This window comes from Hyposmocoma kahamanoa, unplaced genomic scaffold, assembly GCF_003589595.1.
Source record: "Hyposmocoma kahamanoa isolate Upper Pololo Valley unplaced genomic scaffold, ASM358959v1 66, whole genome shotgun sequence".
Classification (NCBI taxonomy): Eukaryota; Metazoa; Arthropoda; class Insecta; order Lepidoptera; family Cosmopterigidae; genus Hyposmocoma; species Hyposmocoma kahamanoa.
The window spans coordinates 25754958-25770734 of NW_020653854.1; the positions used below are offsets into that span (position 1 = coordinate 25754958).

The window sequence follows — 15777 nt, forward strand, 5'->3', positions numbered from 1 at the left end:
AATGTGAAAAATTGCGAAGTCAAAGACGTTTTTAAGCCGTGTAACGGACTTTAAAACATTTATTCAATGTTTATCCTTATTCTAGCTCTTATCGTAGGTCGGTAGATTTTATTCTCCTTTGATTTGATTCTTTTTATTAACCGACTTGAAAAAAAGAGGAGGTTTTCAATTCGACTGTATTATTTTTTGTGTGTATTGTCTGATTTGGCTTGTCATTTGCAGTGCCCCTCAGATCTTCGCGATTTAAAGCTCTGAGTGGCAACTGTTATGGACAAGCGTGTTGCTTACCACCAGTTCGTCGCGTCACGTGATATTATATACCTCGAGTCACTGAAGCCCTCAGCCTTGGGTTTCGGGCTTCTAATAGACTCTCGTTAGTCATTTCCTATTTACAACCCTTCATACACAATGTACTAATGTATAACTAGGAACAGAAAGGGTTCAGAAAACGACATAATACATGATTCAATATAAATTTTTAAATCACCGCTCAGTACTTATTGAATCTTTTATGAGAATGAAATAATTTAACGTATTGTAAAATTAAACTTGATATTATATATTTTTATTTCTGTCTTTAGCTGCAAGTAAATAGACATTTTAGGCATGTTGTACCTAAGCGATTAATACCAATAAGCCTAATACGATTTAGGTTCCAGAAATCGTCGTAAGAAATACCAATCTTTTGTTCTCACATAAAAATGGTTAGCCTCAACGTTAACTTGTTATTTCAAATGTTTTGACTTCTGGTCGCACCTTTTCCGCGTGTGTTTAAATGTGTCCCAATCTCATCTGATGTTAAACGACGCGTTTGTCTAAAAAATGTCCATTTATTCTAGCCTTTAATAGCCTCAAATTGCAGTTTACCGGAACTACAGATCTTATAACATAGAAAAACTACAGGTAGAGTAGTCCATTTCTTTGCTGTTCGCATTAGGAAGGAGGAAGCAAAGCGCTTCGAATGGCTCTAAAGGTAGGTTTAAAATTATCTTAATAATATTATAGCAATTTTATTCAATGTGAAAAATAAAATTGCATGCACTTAGCTACTTTGAGTCACGTAATCTAATGTCTCTTAAAAATTACCATCTTTTATTTGCGCCTTTCACCCATTTCTAGTTTCCCATAAAACAAACTTCATCATAGAACATAATACAACGCTCACAAACAATGCCTGCGCACACACAGGCCAGCGAGCCAATCAACGTCGAGTTAAAAGTTCTTTGAACCCGCGCTACTTCGCAATTGGTTGAAAAGGGCGCCAAGTTCAAAAACTGGTTTGAAAACGAACGCACGTGCACGATAGTAAACTTTGATAGTAAATTGTAGATGTGTGCGTGCTTTTCAAATGTTTACATACTTCGTAAAGGCTTTTTATGCTGATGTATGAGTATGTTGGGTAAACGGTATAGAAAGAAAGTTGTTTGCTTCGTAACGAGGCCCCTTGATTTTGGGTGTCTATTGTAGAGTTTAGAAGATGATTTGGTGTTCGCTTTGACAATAGATATCTAATACTTATTACATGCCTTGAGTATATTGAATACAAAGCAGCCTATGTGCAGTAAATAAATGTGAATCGTAATTTTTACATTAAACAATTTGATTATAACGACGATACGAACTGCGTTATTACTAAACGGCCAATAGATTGTTTAGAAATGAACGTTTATAGTCTCTACCAAGAAAATAACAGCTTCGTTAACGCCATAGCGCAGCATGTAGCTTTATAGCACTGGATCCAAATCTCAAGAGACCAGACCAGTTTGGCCGGTCTTTACCTAGGTTCCCTTCGCCCCTATCACCCCCCTGTATAATAAAGGAGCTATTTCTAGCTAGCTATAATTGTTGCTATGTAGCGCGTAACATTTTCAGAATACGTTGCAATGTGTTGATTGACATCATTAAGTTTTGCAAGTGAAAATATTTTTTCGGATCATTTCTCGTATACAAACTAACCAACAGATCTAATGGTTACATCTAATACTAATGCAAACTACCCCAATTCAATAATATTATACCACTTATTTGGCTTTAAGGTCCACTGACAAACCAAATAGTGCAGTAGAGCTCGTTGTGTAAGAGTTCGTCCAGGGAAGTACTGCCACCTTCTGCTGCCAAGCAGTAATGTAAGCATTACTGACATTGACTTACAATTATGTGGACGTCGGGTCCGCGCTAAAAAGTGTCCGAACTTATAGGGCGTTAAAATCGTATACAGAGCGTCATTCACGCTTTAGTCTTCGTTTGTTCGACTGACAGCGAAGCAAGCAAAATTAGACAGTACTGCGATGACATTACAATTTCAATTCATCGATTTAGCTTTTTCATATTCCTTTACATGTCACTACGTTTAAATAGGTTGACTTGGGACATTTTTTTCGTGGTTTTTGTATTAGACCCGTCGTTCATTTATTTGTAAGTCAATGATTACTGAGTTTCAGTTTTAAAGGGTAAGGGTGCTGGTGATTATAGGCCTATGGGACTTGTCAACTTATGTCTCAGGGTGACGGACGCAGTGGCAGTGCCCATAAGATCTTTGCGTAGCAAGAAAATATCTTTTTTTACTTCTTAAACTAAACATGGGCATGTTTTTTTTGTATAAGTTCCATTTATAAAAGTAAATAGATCACCGAGTGTTTTGTTTACTTTCAAACATGGAACTTAATAATATACGTAAAAAAGGATAAAAACTGAAAAACCAAATTATACATTTTGTGGTTTTCAACACTTGGGGATATATAAAAACAAAGTAGTAGGACACATGGGACTTATCAATTTAAAGCTCTAAGTACTGCATCTATTATAGACAGGCGTGTCGCTTAACATCAGGCTCGACTTTTTCGTTCCGCCACAGCCTCAAGATAGTCTAGATAGATACTCGTAGATAGTCACCCTGAGTGGATCTTTTTACGTACCCCCAGTCGCGTGCATGACAGTATTTCAAATTGTGTGATTCTTTATTTTATATGTACGCTTCGTAGTGTTTTCATTTATATTTCTTTCTTTCTTTTTGTTTATTTTTAACCGACTTCAAAATAATAAGGAGGTTCTCCATTCGATTGTCTTTTTTTTGTGTTGTACCGTCGCAATCAACGCCTTCTATTTTATTATGTCAAGTTAGATCCGAGACAATAGTTTTATTTTCAATGTGTAACAATCAAGAAACCTTATGAGTTCATTATCTTTAAGTTTTATTTTGTTCATAAGCATGAACTGATGAAGGATAAGGGTACTGGTGAAATTACAGGCACATGGGACTTGTCAACTTGTGTCTCAGGGTGACGGGCGCAGTGGCAGTGTCCATGAGATCTTTGCGATTTAAAGCTCTGAGGATACTGCAACTGTTATGGACAGGCGTGTAGCTTACCATCAGGCGCACGACTTGTTCGTCCCGTCACTTGATATAATAAAAAAAAACTTGATAATAACATATTGAAAGTAATGCACTTTAACAAATCAAACTCTTGGTTTCATAGTCGGCAATTTAAACGCTGTGGTAGTTATTTGAGTTAATTTTAATCATAATAATTGTAAAATATTTCTATCTGGTTACATCCAGATTTCATACTTTTATGGCAATATAATAATTATTTGAATAGCGTCAAAATATAAACTAATATAAATAATATATTTAATAGTATACTGCCTCATAACTTAATGTAACAAAAAATAACATTGTACTTACGTACGTCGTCTCCAACAAAGACAGCAAAATGGCCTTTACTGACCCTAGTCGTGACCTTTATGGAACAATAGAGATCTCTTGTACTACCTTTGAAGCCCCAGAACCAAGCTTTCGACATGTCAAATTTAAATTACCAACTTATGAAAGCTGGCCGAGAAATTTATTGCCAATGTCTTGCATTCGATAATCACGACAATATCAAATGCTTGTTCAAAATTGTTTTTAAGCTTGAAAAAGGCTTTTGTTAGTCAAGAATTTGGGACTTTATTTAAGTTTTGTAGTTTTCAATATAGTCAATGGAATTAACTTGTCGTTGTATTCGATATTGAGATAAAGAGAATTAAAATTTATTAAGCTGTATGGCAAAGTTGTTTTGACTAATCCTTTAACACAACGGTTTCCTTTGAAAGATATTATAAAAACCAATAACTACACATACGAAGAAGTCATATCGTAGTAAGAAACCTGTGCTTTTTCGTAATAATTTAGTATCTATGTTGGTAATAGTGTCTTGAAGATGGTTGCCTCTAGATTTAATTGTCCTATCCAGACACATTGGATGGAAGCTAGTCATTGGAATTGTATATTATTAAAATGTATAATTTAATTTTATTCTGTACCTAATATAGTTTAATGTGTAAAATTTCATACTGCAATACTTTAAACGTAATTTAATATACTTATATTAAAATTATGAATATTTTCAAAACTCTCCTCTGCAAAATTAATTTTTTGTCGTTTACACTAAGATAGCGGTAATACTGTCACTTCTTTTTCTTATAATAATACCCAGAACTTCACGGTGCACTACAATGTAGTAAGTAACACTCACCTATACATCTGCCTTGGTCTAATTAGTGTAACTATTATAGGAACGTATAAGAACTTACCTTAAGGGCGCAAAAAATACACGAAGGTCCGAGACAGGCGTGCCCGGTGAGCTCGCGGAAGCTGCGTCGGAATATGTCCAGATGCCACAGCACCTGCAGACAAAAATAGATGAAAATATTAGTCAAGATACGGGGATATATGGCTGATCTTTTGAAAACTGTATAATTGGGACATGTAGTCTTAAAATTAAGTTGATAATATCTTTAAAATTGAAATTAAAGGGACCTTGATAAGTTTTTCTCATTAACTGGTGCCCGCAATTTCGTCTTTTTTTATAATATAGGGACGAACAAGTCGTGCACCTGATGGTAAGCTATACGCCTGTCAATAACAGTTGCAGTGCCACTCTGCACCTTTAAATCCCTAAGATATGAAGGGCTGCCACTTCGCCCGTAGCCCTGAGTCATAAGTTGACAAGTCCCATGTGCCTGTAATTTCACCAGCACCCTTACACTTCCGTAATCAGAAATAGGCGAGGTGGCAGTACTGGACGAACTCATTCACAAAGAGCGCTACTGTACTATAGATACTAATTTTCATACTTTTATTGGTTCTGAATAAAAACTTTCATAGGAATGAAACTTTCATCCCATTTTTCATACCTTCTAAAATTTATTTTTGTGACAATAAGTACCTTATGTCCTTCTCCTACGTCCCATCTATCTCTGTACAAATATTTGTCAATTGGTTTAGCGGTTCAGGCATAAACGTAACAGATAGAGTTAGAGCGTATACGCACTAGGTCCGATTCGGAATCCGAGAAATGTCACAGGTGTCCGAAGTGTCATTTTGTCTCTACGTGTACAAGCTATATTCGTAATTTCTCGGATTAGAATCGGATTTAGTGTACAAGCGACATCCGCAGTGGGTCCGCGTTTTCTAGACTTGAGTGGTCTTGGATTCGGAACGAATACGGATGGAATGCCGTGCGCAGACGCACTTACTTTCGCATTTATAATATAAGTGTGCGTTATCAAGCCTAAAACGACGTTTACCACATAATTAACTGAATAATTGTCAATAGGTACTTCAAAAAGTAATATCGAGGAGTTCGAGGCAAAACTCTATAAGTGTGTGAATTTTCGTAAGTAATTATCATATTATACTTTCAAGCACTTAATATACAGAGTTTGTTAAATCGTTTGTGTTACACTAATGAGTCTATTAATTGGATTTTATTGTAGAAAAGAGCGTGAAAAGTACACTACACTCAGTGTTACGAAAATTCACATATTCGGTTTTACCTCGAACTACTCGTGACGCTTTTTTATGGACATGGCAGAGTATCAGCGAGGGCTACGCAATTAGCATAGTTCTCAGATGCTGAGTCGAGATCTTTTTGATACGCTTTTCGTTGCCAGTTTCTTTTCATCTTCTTTGTTTTCTACTATTGTTGTTTTTTTTTTTGGGTATTTATGAAGAATTTATGTAATTTTCTATAATTGTTTCCAATTTATCTTGTTTAATTCACCTGTAGACAACACGTCTTTATTAAAATTCAAATTAATTGTTCAATTGTAATATTGTACTTTATAAACAAAGTTTTTAAATTAGCATCACTAGAATTTGCAAAACAAATTATTAAAAAGCACCTGCTATGAAAATTAATGTGAACCATAACCAATCAATGGAAATTTCAAGCTAATAAGAAATTATTAAAAAATCCTAATTACCGACCGCTTGTGTGCTATGAAAATAGACAAGTTAAACGCATGCGCAGTGCAGGTGCACGATGTACGATATTTCACAGTTGCCTTAAAGGCTTGTGGTTTAAGTCATTAATTTACCGTCACTATTTTTGTACTTGCATTTAATAGCAAATGTAAATTTACACATGTCCTATGTTTTTCGATGCAGCATAAAAATAGATTAACTGTTAAGTTAAGAAGTTTGCAGATGGTGTTGTGTTTATAAAAAATATTGTTAAAAGCGAAAAAGATAAGTGGGTGCAAGGTGGTTTGGAAAGTCAGAGTGCTTCGCAAAAGAAAAAAAATGGAATAAAATAGGACAGTACAGATGTACATTATTCTTCAGACAATCTATGATAAACATAATATTACAGACGGCCATTGGATAGGCGGCGGTAGATTCGATAGCAAATAACTGAACAAAGGATATTTGTAAAAGTATCTAACTATCAATGTAACGGGCGACGCCATATCTATGATCGAATAAAATCTTATAGTATCTCGAAAAATTAAAAAAAATACTTTTTTTACATATCGCACTGTTAATACAATAGTGTATTAACTCAAAAAGTGTATTTTTTCAGAATCGATGAAAAACGAATACTTACTTCACGTGAAAGATCATTAAAATTTATGTATAGGGTAAAGTTTATTACTGACATCTAAACAATTTCCTACTGGCCGAATTATTTAAAAATAAAAGGAAATAAATAATTTCATATTTTTGAACAAGGACTGTATGTTTTGGCCAGAATTAGCTTACATAAAGTTTGTCTAATTTTGAGTTAAGTAGATATCTTTTAATAGTTTCTTACAATATTCTATCGACGGTTTTATTGACGTGTACAGAATTAAATTTTGGTTTCAGCAATGATTTAACCCTGAAATTAACATATTTAGAGTTACAACACTATTGTAATATTAGTGCGATATTTGGAATCAGAAAAAAATTCCGCATTCTTTGGTCTAGGAGTCTTGATGCTACGACGATATCTTTTTTATTATCATCATCATCAACCCATTTATACGTCACACTGCTTGACACAGGTTTCCTATCACGCGAGGGTTTAGGCAATAGTCCGCCACGTTGACCCAATGCGGGTTGGGGACTTCACACGTCTTCCGAGGGATGTGAATCTTCTTCAACGTGCAGGTTTCATCCCAATGTTTTCCTTCACCGAAAAGCTCATGATAAAGTTCAAATTAAATTTCGTACAAAAACATTGAAATACTTTGCCTCTGAAAGTGGTAAGTAAGGCTACCACTATTTTTTTTTTATTACACGATACGCCGATTTATTACGAAACACTAACACAAATCTATAAATAGAAGTTAACAAGTTCTATTTTTCGAGATACGTCAAGATTTCCGGTATGGTCGGTCTAGAAACTCTGGAACCGAGACGGGTATTAAAGACGCATACTCCCTATTGCCTACTTTTGCGCCACAAAGTGGATAATCCATCTGTCTTGGAAAAGCTTGATATATTTGTGCCGGATCGGTATGTAAGCAGGGCTGGGCAGTATTTGAATTACTTGTATTTGAAATACGTATTTAAAATACAAATACGTATTTTGTATTTGTATTTCAATTACTCCCTAAAAATGTATTTTGTAATTGGTATTTCAAATACCTGACCGTAATGTATTTTGTAATTTGTATTTCAAATACTTTCGTTGCAAAATACATTTCAACAAAATACTTTTTTCTTTTCAATGTACAGCCTATTTTGTGACGTGCATAGATTTATATCAGTGTTGGGCATTGATAATGATAATATATTTATTGCAGTTTACATAATATAAAATAATACAAATTTTACACTGTATTACGTATACATGTAATATACTGTAAGGGCATAGCAATATAAAAACTTATAATATGGTTTAATTACATTTCAAGCCTTAGCAATAATTATTATTACAAAATTTCTTATTATATTTCTTATCATATATATAAACATATTATTAATTGTACAATTATGTGTTATACTAGTTTTAATTCGACCATAATAACATTGCATTTACTCCATTATATAACATGTTATCTACTTCATTTTATTTATTTATTCACATTAACTGCCTCCGTGGCCGAACGGTTACCATGCCGGACTGCCTCGCAGAGGTCCCAGGTTCGATTCCTGAGCCGGGAGAAATATTTGTATGGCCTGTAATTATTTCTCTCGTGAGTTTGGGTGTAATTTGTGGTTGTCTATGTGTGTGTCCATGGCACCCGCGACACAGGGTTTCCCTAGTGCGGGGCTATGTTGAGTGTGTGCGTTATATTATTATTACATAGGTACAATGAAAGACATATGAATCCTGTAATATGGATATGATAATAATGGACAGCAAAACAGGAATGAGGCAGATCAACGCTATAGCAATTTATCATCAAGATATTGTTGCACTGTATAGTAAGTTTTATTAGAAAGAATGTTTTTTAAGTTATTTATGAAAATACTTGTTTTATTTTCTTGCTTTATATGCTCCGGTAGTTTGTTGTATATTTTTATCGACATTGAATATGGGCTCGATCTATGCATTTCCAATTTTGAGAACGGTGTTACAAGATTATTTCCGTATCTTGTGGGATGGTGTCTTGGTTCGTCTCGCAGTTTAGTGTAAAATTGTGGGTACTTTTTTATAAATTTGCAAACTTCCAAAATGTAAATTGATGTTAGGGTTAAGATTTGTATTTTGTATTTTCTAAAGAATGGTTCACAGCTCTCTTGTTCTTGATATATTTGCTAGTATTCTTACGCAGTTTTTTTGTTTAATAAAGAGGTCATTTACAGTTGTACTATTGCCCCACAATATGATGCCGTATGATAACCATGCATAAGCGTACGCATAGTAAGCACTTAGGGCAATTTGTAAATTTGTTGACTTCTTTATTTCTTTTAAGGCGTAAGTAAAACTAGATAGCTTTTTTGTGATTTTTTGTACATGCTGCTTCCAATTTATATTTGTATCGATATCTATTCCGAGTAAATTAAATGTATTGACGGTTTCTATTTGTATTTGGTTATACGAAAAATTAATATTTAGTGATGGTTTTTGATAGGGTCTAAATTCTATAATTTTGGTTTTTGTGAAGTTAATTTCTAAATTGTGATCATTCATCCATGTTACAATTATAGTTAGTGTATTATGAAGGGTTTGATTTAAGTGGTCACTATTTTTACAAGAGGTTAATATTGAGATGTCGTCAGCGAAAAGAACACATGAATCGTTTATTACTTTTGGGAGGTCATTTATATAAGCCAGGAATAGTATGCACCCAATGACGCTTCCTTGTGGTATCGAATTGTTCATGTTTTGGGGCTCAGATCTGACTTGAGTTATTTCCCCTGTCTCATAGTTATAATGCTCGATTTCTACATACTGGATTATGTTTTCTAAATAGGATGCGAACCATTTATGAATGTCACCTCGTACACCCATTCCGTAAAGTTTATCCAGTAAGATATCATACCGAACTTTATCGTATGCCTTTGACATGTCCAATAGGATACCGATACCATACTTTTTTTCATTTAGTGTATCCAGAATCTTTTGCATAAATTTGTATGTCGCAAGTGTAGTTGAACGATTTTTCCGAAAACCATTCTGCGACTCATCAAATATATTGTACTTTTCACAGAAAGAGTATAGGCGGCTACACATTGCCTTCTCAAATACTTTCGAAGCCGCGGGCAATAATGCAATCGGTCTGTAATTACTCAGATCATACTTACTTCCTTTTTTTGAGGATCGGTTTTATCAGGGATTGTTTAAGAAGATCCGGGAACACACCCTCGGCAAAAGACTGATTGACAAGCGTATAAAACGGAAACGTCAATTCGTCTGCACATACCCTTATAAGCGCAGATGGTATCTCGTCTATTCCATAGCTGTATTCATTTTTTAGATTACGTATAATTCTGTATCGTTCCAATTTTAGTATATGTACTGCCGAAGCAAGTACGTTAATCAATTAAATTTCAATCAGATTAAAAAATCTATTCAATTGCAACTGATTTCGATTGAATTGATTTTAATTGCAATTAGATTAATTTTATTAGTTGTTCTAAGAAACAATTGAAACTAACAATTAAAACCGAAACTATCAAGTAAAAGTGTCATCACGAATATGGGTTAGGGGATGGGTTTGGGGTGTGTTAGGGGGTCGGTTAGGGGGCCGGTTGAGGGTCGGTTAGGGGTCAGTTGGGGGTCGGTTAGGAGGTTAGTTAAGGGGTCGGTTAGGGAGTCGGTTAGGGGTCGGCTGGGGGTGGTTCGGGGGTCGTTTAGGGGGTAGGCTAGGGGGCCGGTTGGGGGATCGTTTAGGGTGTCGGTTGGGAGGTCAGATAGGGGGTAGGTTAGGGTGCGGTTAGGGGGTCGGTTAGGGGTTGGTTAGGGGGCCGTTTAGGGTGCCGGTTGGGGTCAGTTAGTGGGCTGGTTAGGGGATCGGTTAGTGGGTCGGTTAAGGGTTTGGTTAGGGAGTGGGTCAGGGGCGGGTTAGGGGCCCTTTAGGGGTGGACCCCCTAACTGACCCCTTAACCGACCCCCTACCTATCCCCAACCGACCACTTAACCGGTCCCCAACCGACCCCCCAACCGGACCCTAACCGACCCCCTACCGACACCTAACCGACCCCCAAACCGACACCTTAACCGACCCCCTACCGACACCTAACCGACCTCCAACCGGACCCCCTAATCGAGCCCCTATCTGAGCCCCCAACCTTCGTGGTGGTATTATATGTGAAGAACTACATACAAAAAATATATGTAATTAGATTGAAGTCGTTGTAAATGACGAAGTAAATGCAAGTGATCAATCACTTTTTTGCAAAGAGCATCTATTATATGTATGTATCTGTATATGTGTGTGTGTGAGTGCGTGTGTGTGCGTGCGTGCGTGCGTACGTGCGTGCGTGCGTGCTTGCCTGCGTGCGTGCGTGCCTGCGTGCGTGCGTGCGTGCGTCCGTTTGTGTAAAGCGGAACGTTCAAAAAATGAAGTATGAAATTATTTGATTTTTAATTCGGGACTTATTCACGTATAAACATATTTTATTTACCTCGACTTTTCGGACATATTGCAACGTCCATGGTCTCGCAAGGACTGAAGAGGCGGGTGTCAGCATCTTCTAGTTGTGCGAGTTTTTCTAACTACCCGCACTTTATCTTCATTACTTATTTGTGCACTAGGGTTCTCACTACACCGACACACAACACTCACGACATCTTAAATACTCGTATTCAATGCAGTAGAAGCACATTTGCAGGTGGCAACAGTGCTGGTATTGTCAAAGACGTCAAAGTCATCTTTTCGCGGTTATAACTTAGAGTAGCAGGGTTCTAGGGTTATAGCCGCCATTTTGCGGTTGGTTTAAATTGCACATTTGCATCCTTTATAGGCCGAGTAGATAGGGATAACGTATCGCGTGAGCGACTAATTTGTGTTGTGAACATGTTATGAATGGCATTTACACGTATATACAGTATTCGACATGTATAGGAATATTAATAATAATTATACGTACTTCGTGCTCTGAAGTATGGTTGTATTGGTTTAACAGTTTTTTTTTCTGGTAAAACTGAATATTTAAAACTTCTTTTTCAAGATATGTATTGTGGAAGGAAATCCTTTGAAGGAAATTGTTGGTTTCCACATGTCGCGATAAGTATACTAATAAAGTATTTTGTAATTTGTATTTGTATTTTGTATTTTAAATACACCCCATGAAAGTATTTTGTATTTTGTATTTCAAATACACCTCAAGAAAGTATTTGGTATTTTGTATTTTAAATACATTTAAGGAAGTATTTTGTAATTTGTATTTCAATTAAGATGTAGCATGTATTTTGCCCAGCCCTGTATGTAAGTGTGGCGGCCCATAGCACGCGGCGCGTACGAAACGTTTTTGCCCTGCTATTTGCAACGCACCCACCACCAGAGCCATCGCAATGTTCAACGAGTTTCTGGCTCAGATCCCGGAGGCCGATGTGTTTGCCGACAAGTCGCGTGTCCTCTCTGCGGCCTTAGTCGCTTTGTAAATTTAAGATAAGTGTTATATTGTAGTAAATTGTTTAAAGATTTGTGTATTTATCTTTCTTCATTCTTTGTTTAGTTTTTAAGTATTATTTTGTATCTTATATGTTATATTTAAATTTTACATTATCTCTAAGTCCACAAGAATGTTTCTTTATAAATAAAAAATAAAAATTGCTTTCCACAGTTGTATGTTAAAAAGTTCAATATGTCTTCTACAGTTCGTTGAGAGTTCTGGGCAGGGAGAGCTCGCAAATAAAGGAACGGGAAAGGGATATACATACACTAACCTTTAGGTCCTAGATCTCGAGTTCGTTACAGTTCATACTCTTTTTGCATGCACTAATTACGGTCACAAATAACGTCACCACGATTGTCTTGCGGTTCACAGCTTTATTTGGTTTAGAGTTAACTCTGGACAGAGACGGGAATTGTTCAGACATCGAAAAATGCGGGAAAATGTAACGTAATTTAATTATTTATGGGTGCCACTAGGTAACCTATCACAAACTCGAATTTTTTAAAAAACACCGATAACCGAATTATAACGAAACCGTTGTTCTTTTAGGATATGTTGGATGTTTACCGCAAGACACGGTTAGGTTCGGTAAGGGTAGCTTAAGTTAGGTTTAAAAGAAAAAACATTTTCCTCTCAAAATTACTTTCGAGGGTATGAAAATTCAAGCAAACGTTATTTCTGGAAAATGTCATTTCGAACTATGGTTGACGCGGGTTCTCGGGTTTCTCTCAGAAAACAGTTTAAGGAGACTGGTATCATGATTGTGGCATCACAGTACATTTACTAATATATTTTATATGCCCGTAAAAATATACATAATTTATTAAGAAAGAAGATATCCATAATATTAACCTTAGAGCTAAGTCCAAACCTTATGATACCACGATTTCATTTAACCAAGGCAAACGATCTTTTATGGGGAGCAGTATTCGTTTTTACAATAAGATTCCGGAGCATATATTATGATTATCATTTCTAAGTTTAAAAAACTACATTCAAAATATTTGAATTGAAAAGTCATATTACAAAATTGAAGACTACATGTTTGATAAAGATGTATGGAAAGACGACATGTGTCTAGATTCCACACAAATTTGATTCAAAGTGTATATTCCATAGCATTTAAGTTTATTTGAAAAGAGCAATCCCTAGAGTTTTCTTGCTCGTTCTTTTCAGGGAAGTCAGCAAAGTGAACAAGCAGTAGCTTAAAAGTGCCGTTTTCAAGTGTAAATTTATTTTACCTTTGGAATAAATAATCTTTGACTTTGACTTTGAATCAAAACATATGACAGCTGGAATTCGATATGATTTTTGGCTGTATGTATGTATTCAGATATCTCCGTCAATTGTGAACCGATTTTGAAAATTCTTTTTTTGTTTGAAAGGGTGCACTCACGTGGTGGTCCCATTGTCACCAAGCCAGACTCTAATGAGAGGATCCCATTAAATTCTAGAAAAATCTCCAAATTTTATAGACATTTGTGTGTATTCACCAATTTCTCCATCAATTGTGCACCGATTTTGAAAATTCTTTTCTGAAAATGATTCTTTGAATTTGACTTTAACGAATGTGGATTTTGGAGATGTGGAAATGTGGAGATGTGGAAATGCGAGCATAACCTGATGACATGAAAGCTAATAAATAGCGTTACCAGTAATTAAAAACGTTAATGACCATTCAAACTGACGAAAAAAGTTTCAAGATTCCCAAGGCAATCTTGACATCCCGCGACTCGTGTGTCGCGTCAGGTGCGACGACATGTGGAGTAGCAAAAAAGCGACGACAGGGGAAGTTTACGAAACCGCAGGCTGCGCAGGCGCATGTCTTGGAAGCATTTTGACACCTTGTTAAAATATTGAAGTGACAGGAATGATTTTTTTGATGAAAGTACCACCAAATAAATCAGTCTACAGCTGTTTACTACTACATAAAAGTATTTTCAGAAATGGAGGAATTACCCAGGACCCGCCCTATCAGCTCTGGACGCCAAACCCCAGCTTCAGTGGTAAAAAAGATGTGAAATAATGTTATGTACATTTGTTTATTTTTTTAAAACAAACGAAGGTCCTGTTGGCATGGCTGACTCAGATATTTAAATTAATAAATTTTGTAAACATAAAGAAAATGTGAGTGTGTGTTTGAAAAAACAAACATACGCAATTTAGATCAGATAACATCATTTCCTTTATGTAACAATTTCGAAAACCCATGAACTCGACAAAAAAAATTGTTCGCTCTTGATCGTGTGACTAGTATGTGAATGACCTCATTATAATGGAAGGCAGTGCAATGCCAACTAGCGTGATGCTATCAATCGACAAATCAGACTTAAGATCTTCCTTGCTTACTCACACGACTGGTTTCACACTTAACATGTTAGGAGCAAGCAAGGGGGCCCCTAAAATTGGATCTCGTTTAATCCTAAAACTAGCCCCGGGGCGACACTGAGGGCATAATTATGGAAACGCTAGCCAAAAGGTTTAATGATCCCAGATAACTGTCCCCTAATTCAGACGGAGACGTTCCCGTTCAATTTCTAGGTTTATTCCATGGTACATTCTTAACTGCGAGTCATGAGGCAGAAAGAGACCAAGTAATTAAGAAACCTGTCAGGTAGTCGTAAATTAATAACCAATATAGGTCCTCTACGTGATACGCTATTTTGGTTATGTGGCAGGTAGAAGATGCTGATAACCTGGAATGTTTGATGGTGACAGGGAAGGTGGAGGGAAAGAGGCTTAGAGGCAGGAGGCCCAAAAGATGGTCGGTTCAGATCTCCGAACAACTGGAGCTACCTGTCAGCGCTGCACTACATTATGCGACTGAGCGCTACTGATGGAGGCAAATAGGTTGGTAGGATGAAGTGGAGTCACGAACCTCAGCAGTGAAGAAGCGATTAAGAGGAAGAAGGAGATAGGTCTCTACGTAATAAAGCTTTTGAAGTAAACGATAATGATGCTGCTAAAAGACTAGTTATTATATGCCAAGGTATATGTCAACATAGTAGATCACCGATGACAACAGACAGGCAGGTGTTGAATAAGTACATGCTGTGCCAATTTATAGATCGTAAATGTGTCAACTGTAATGGAACCAGTTTATTGATAAAAGTTAATACTATTTTTGTTAAATTCGCAATTTTGTTGTCAGTAAAACAATTTGTTATGATAATTTTGCAATAAAAACTGTGTTTTTCTTCTGTTACATTTTTGCCATATTCATTACTAAGTTCTTGGTCATCAATCTATGTGAGTTTACTAATATTAGTTATTCACTAAATGGTTATCACTAATTACAGGTTTCTCACGAAGGTATGATTTATTTTTATTTCCCCAATGTTTCGGAACGGTTACACGCTCTATAGTCACGGGTTGACTGGCCAGCGCAGCGGTAGATGATAGCCTTAAGAACAGACATATCTGTTTACCTAATATTTAAGCATTTGTTACTATCCTCT

General features: G+C 36.1%; 1 protein-coding gene across 2 annotated transcripts in view; it reads right to left on the reverse strand.

Moving 5' to 3' along the window:
- Window positions 1-15777, reverse strand: part of LOC113231979 — a 276226-nt gene that overhangs the window by 72453 nt on the left and 187996 nt on the right. For both annotated transcript variants that reach the window (XM_026466583.1, XM_026466584.1), the window contains one exon: window positions 4576-4668. In XM_026466583.1, the coding sequence (XP_026322368.1) occupies window positions 4576-4668 (93 nt within the window). The remainder of the gene's footprint in view (window positions 1-4575; window positions 4669-15777) is intronic.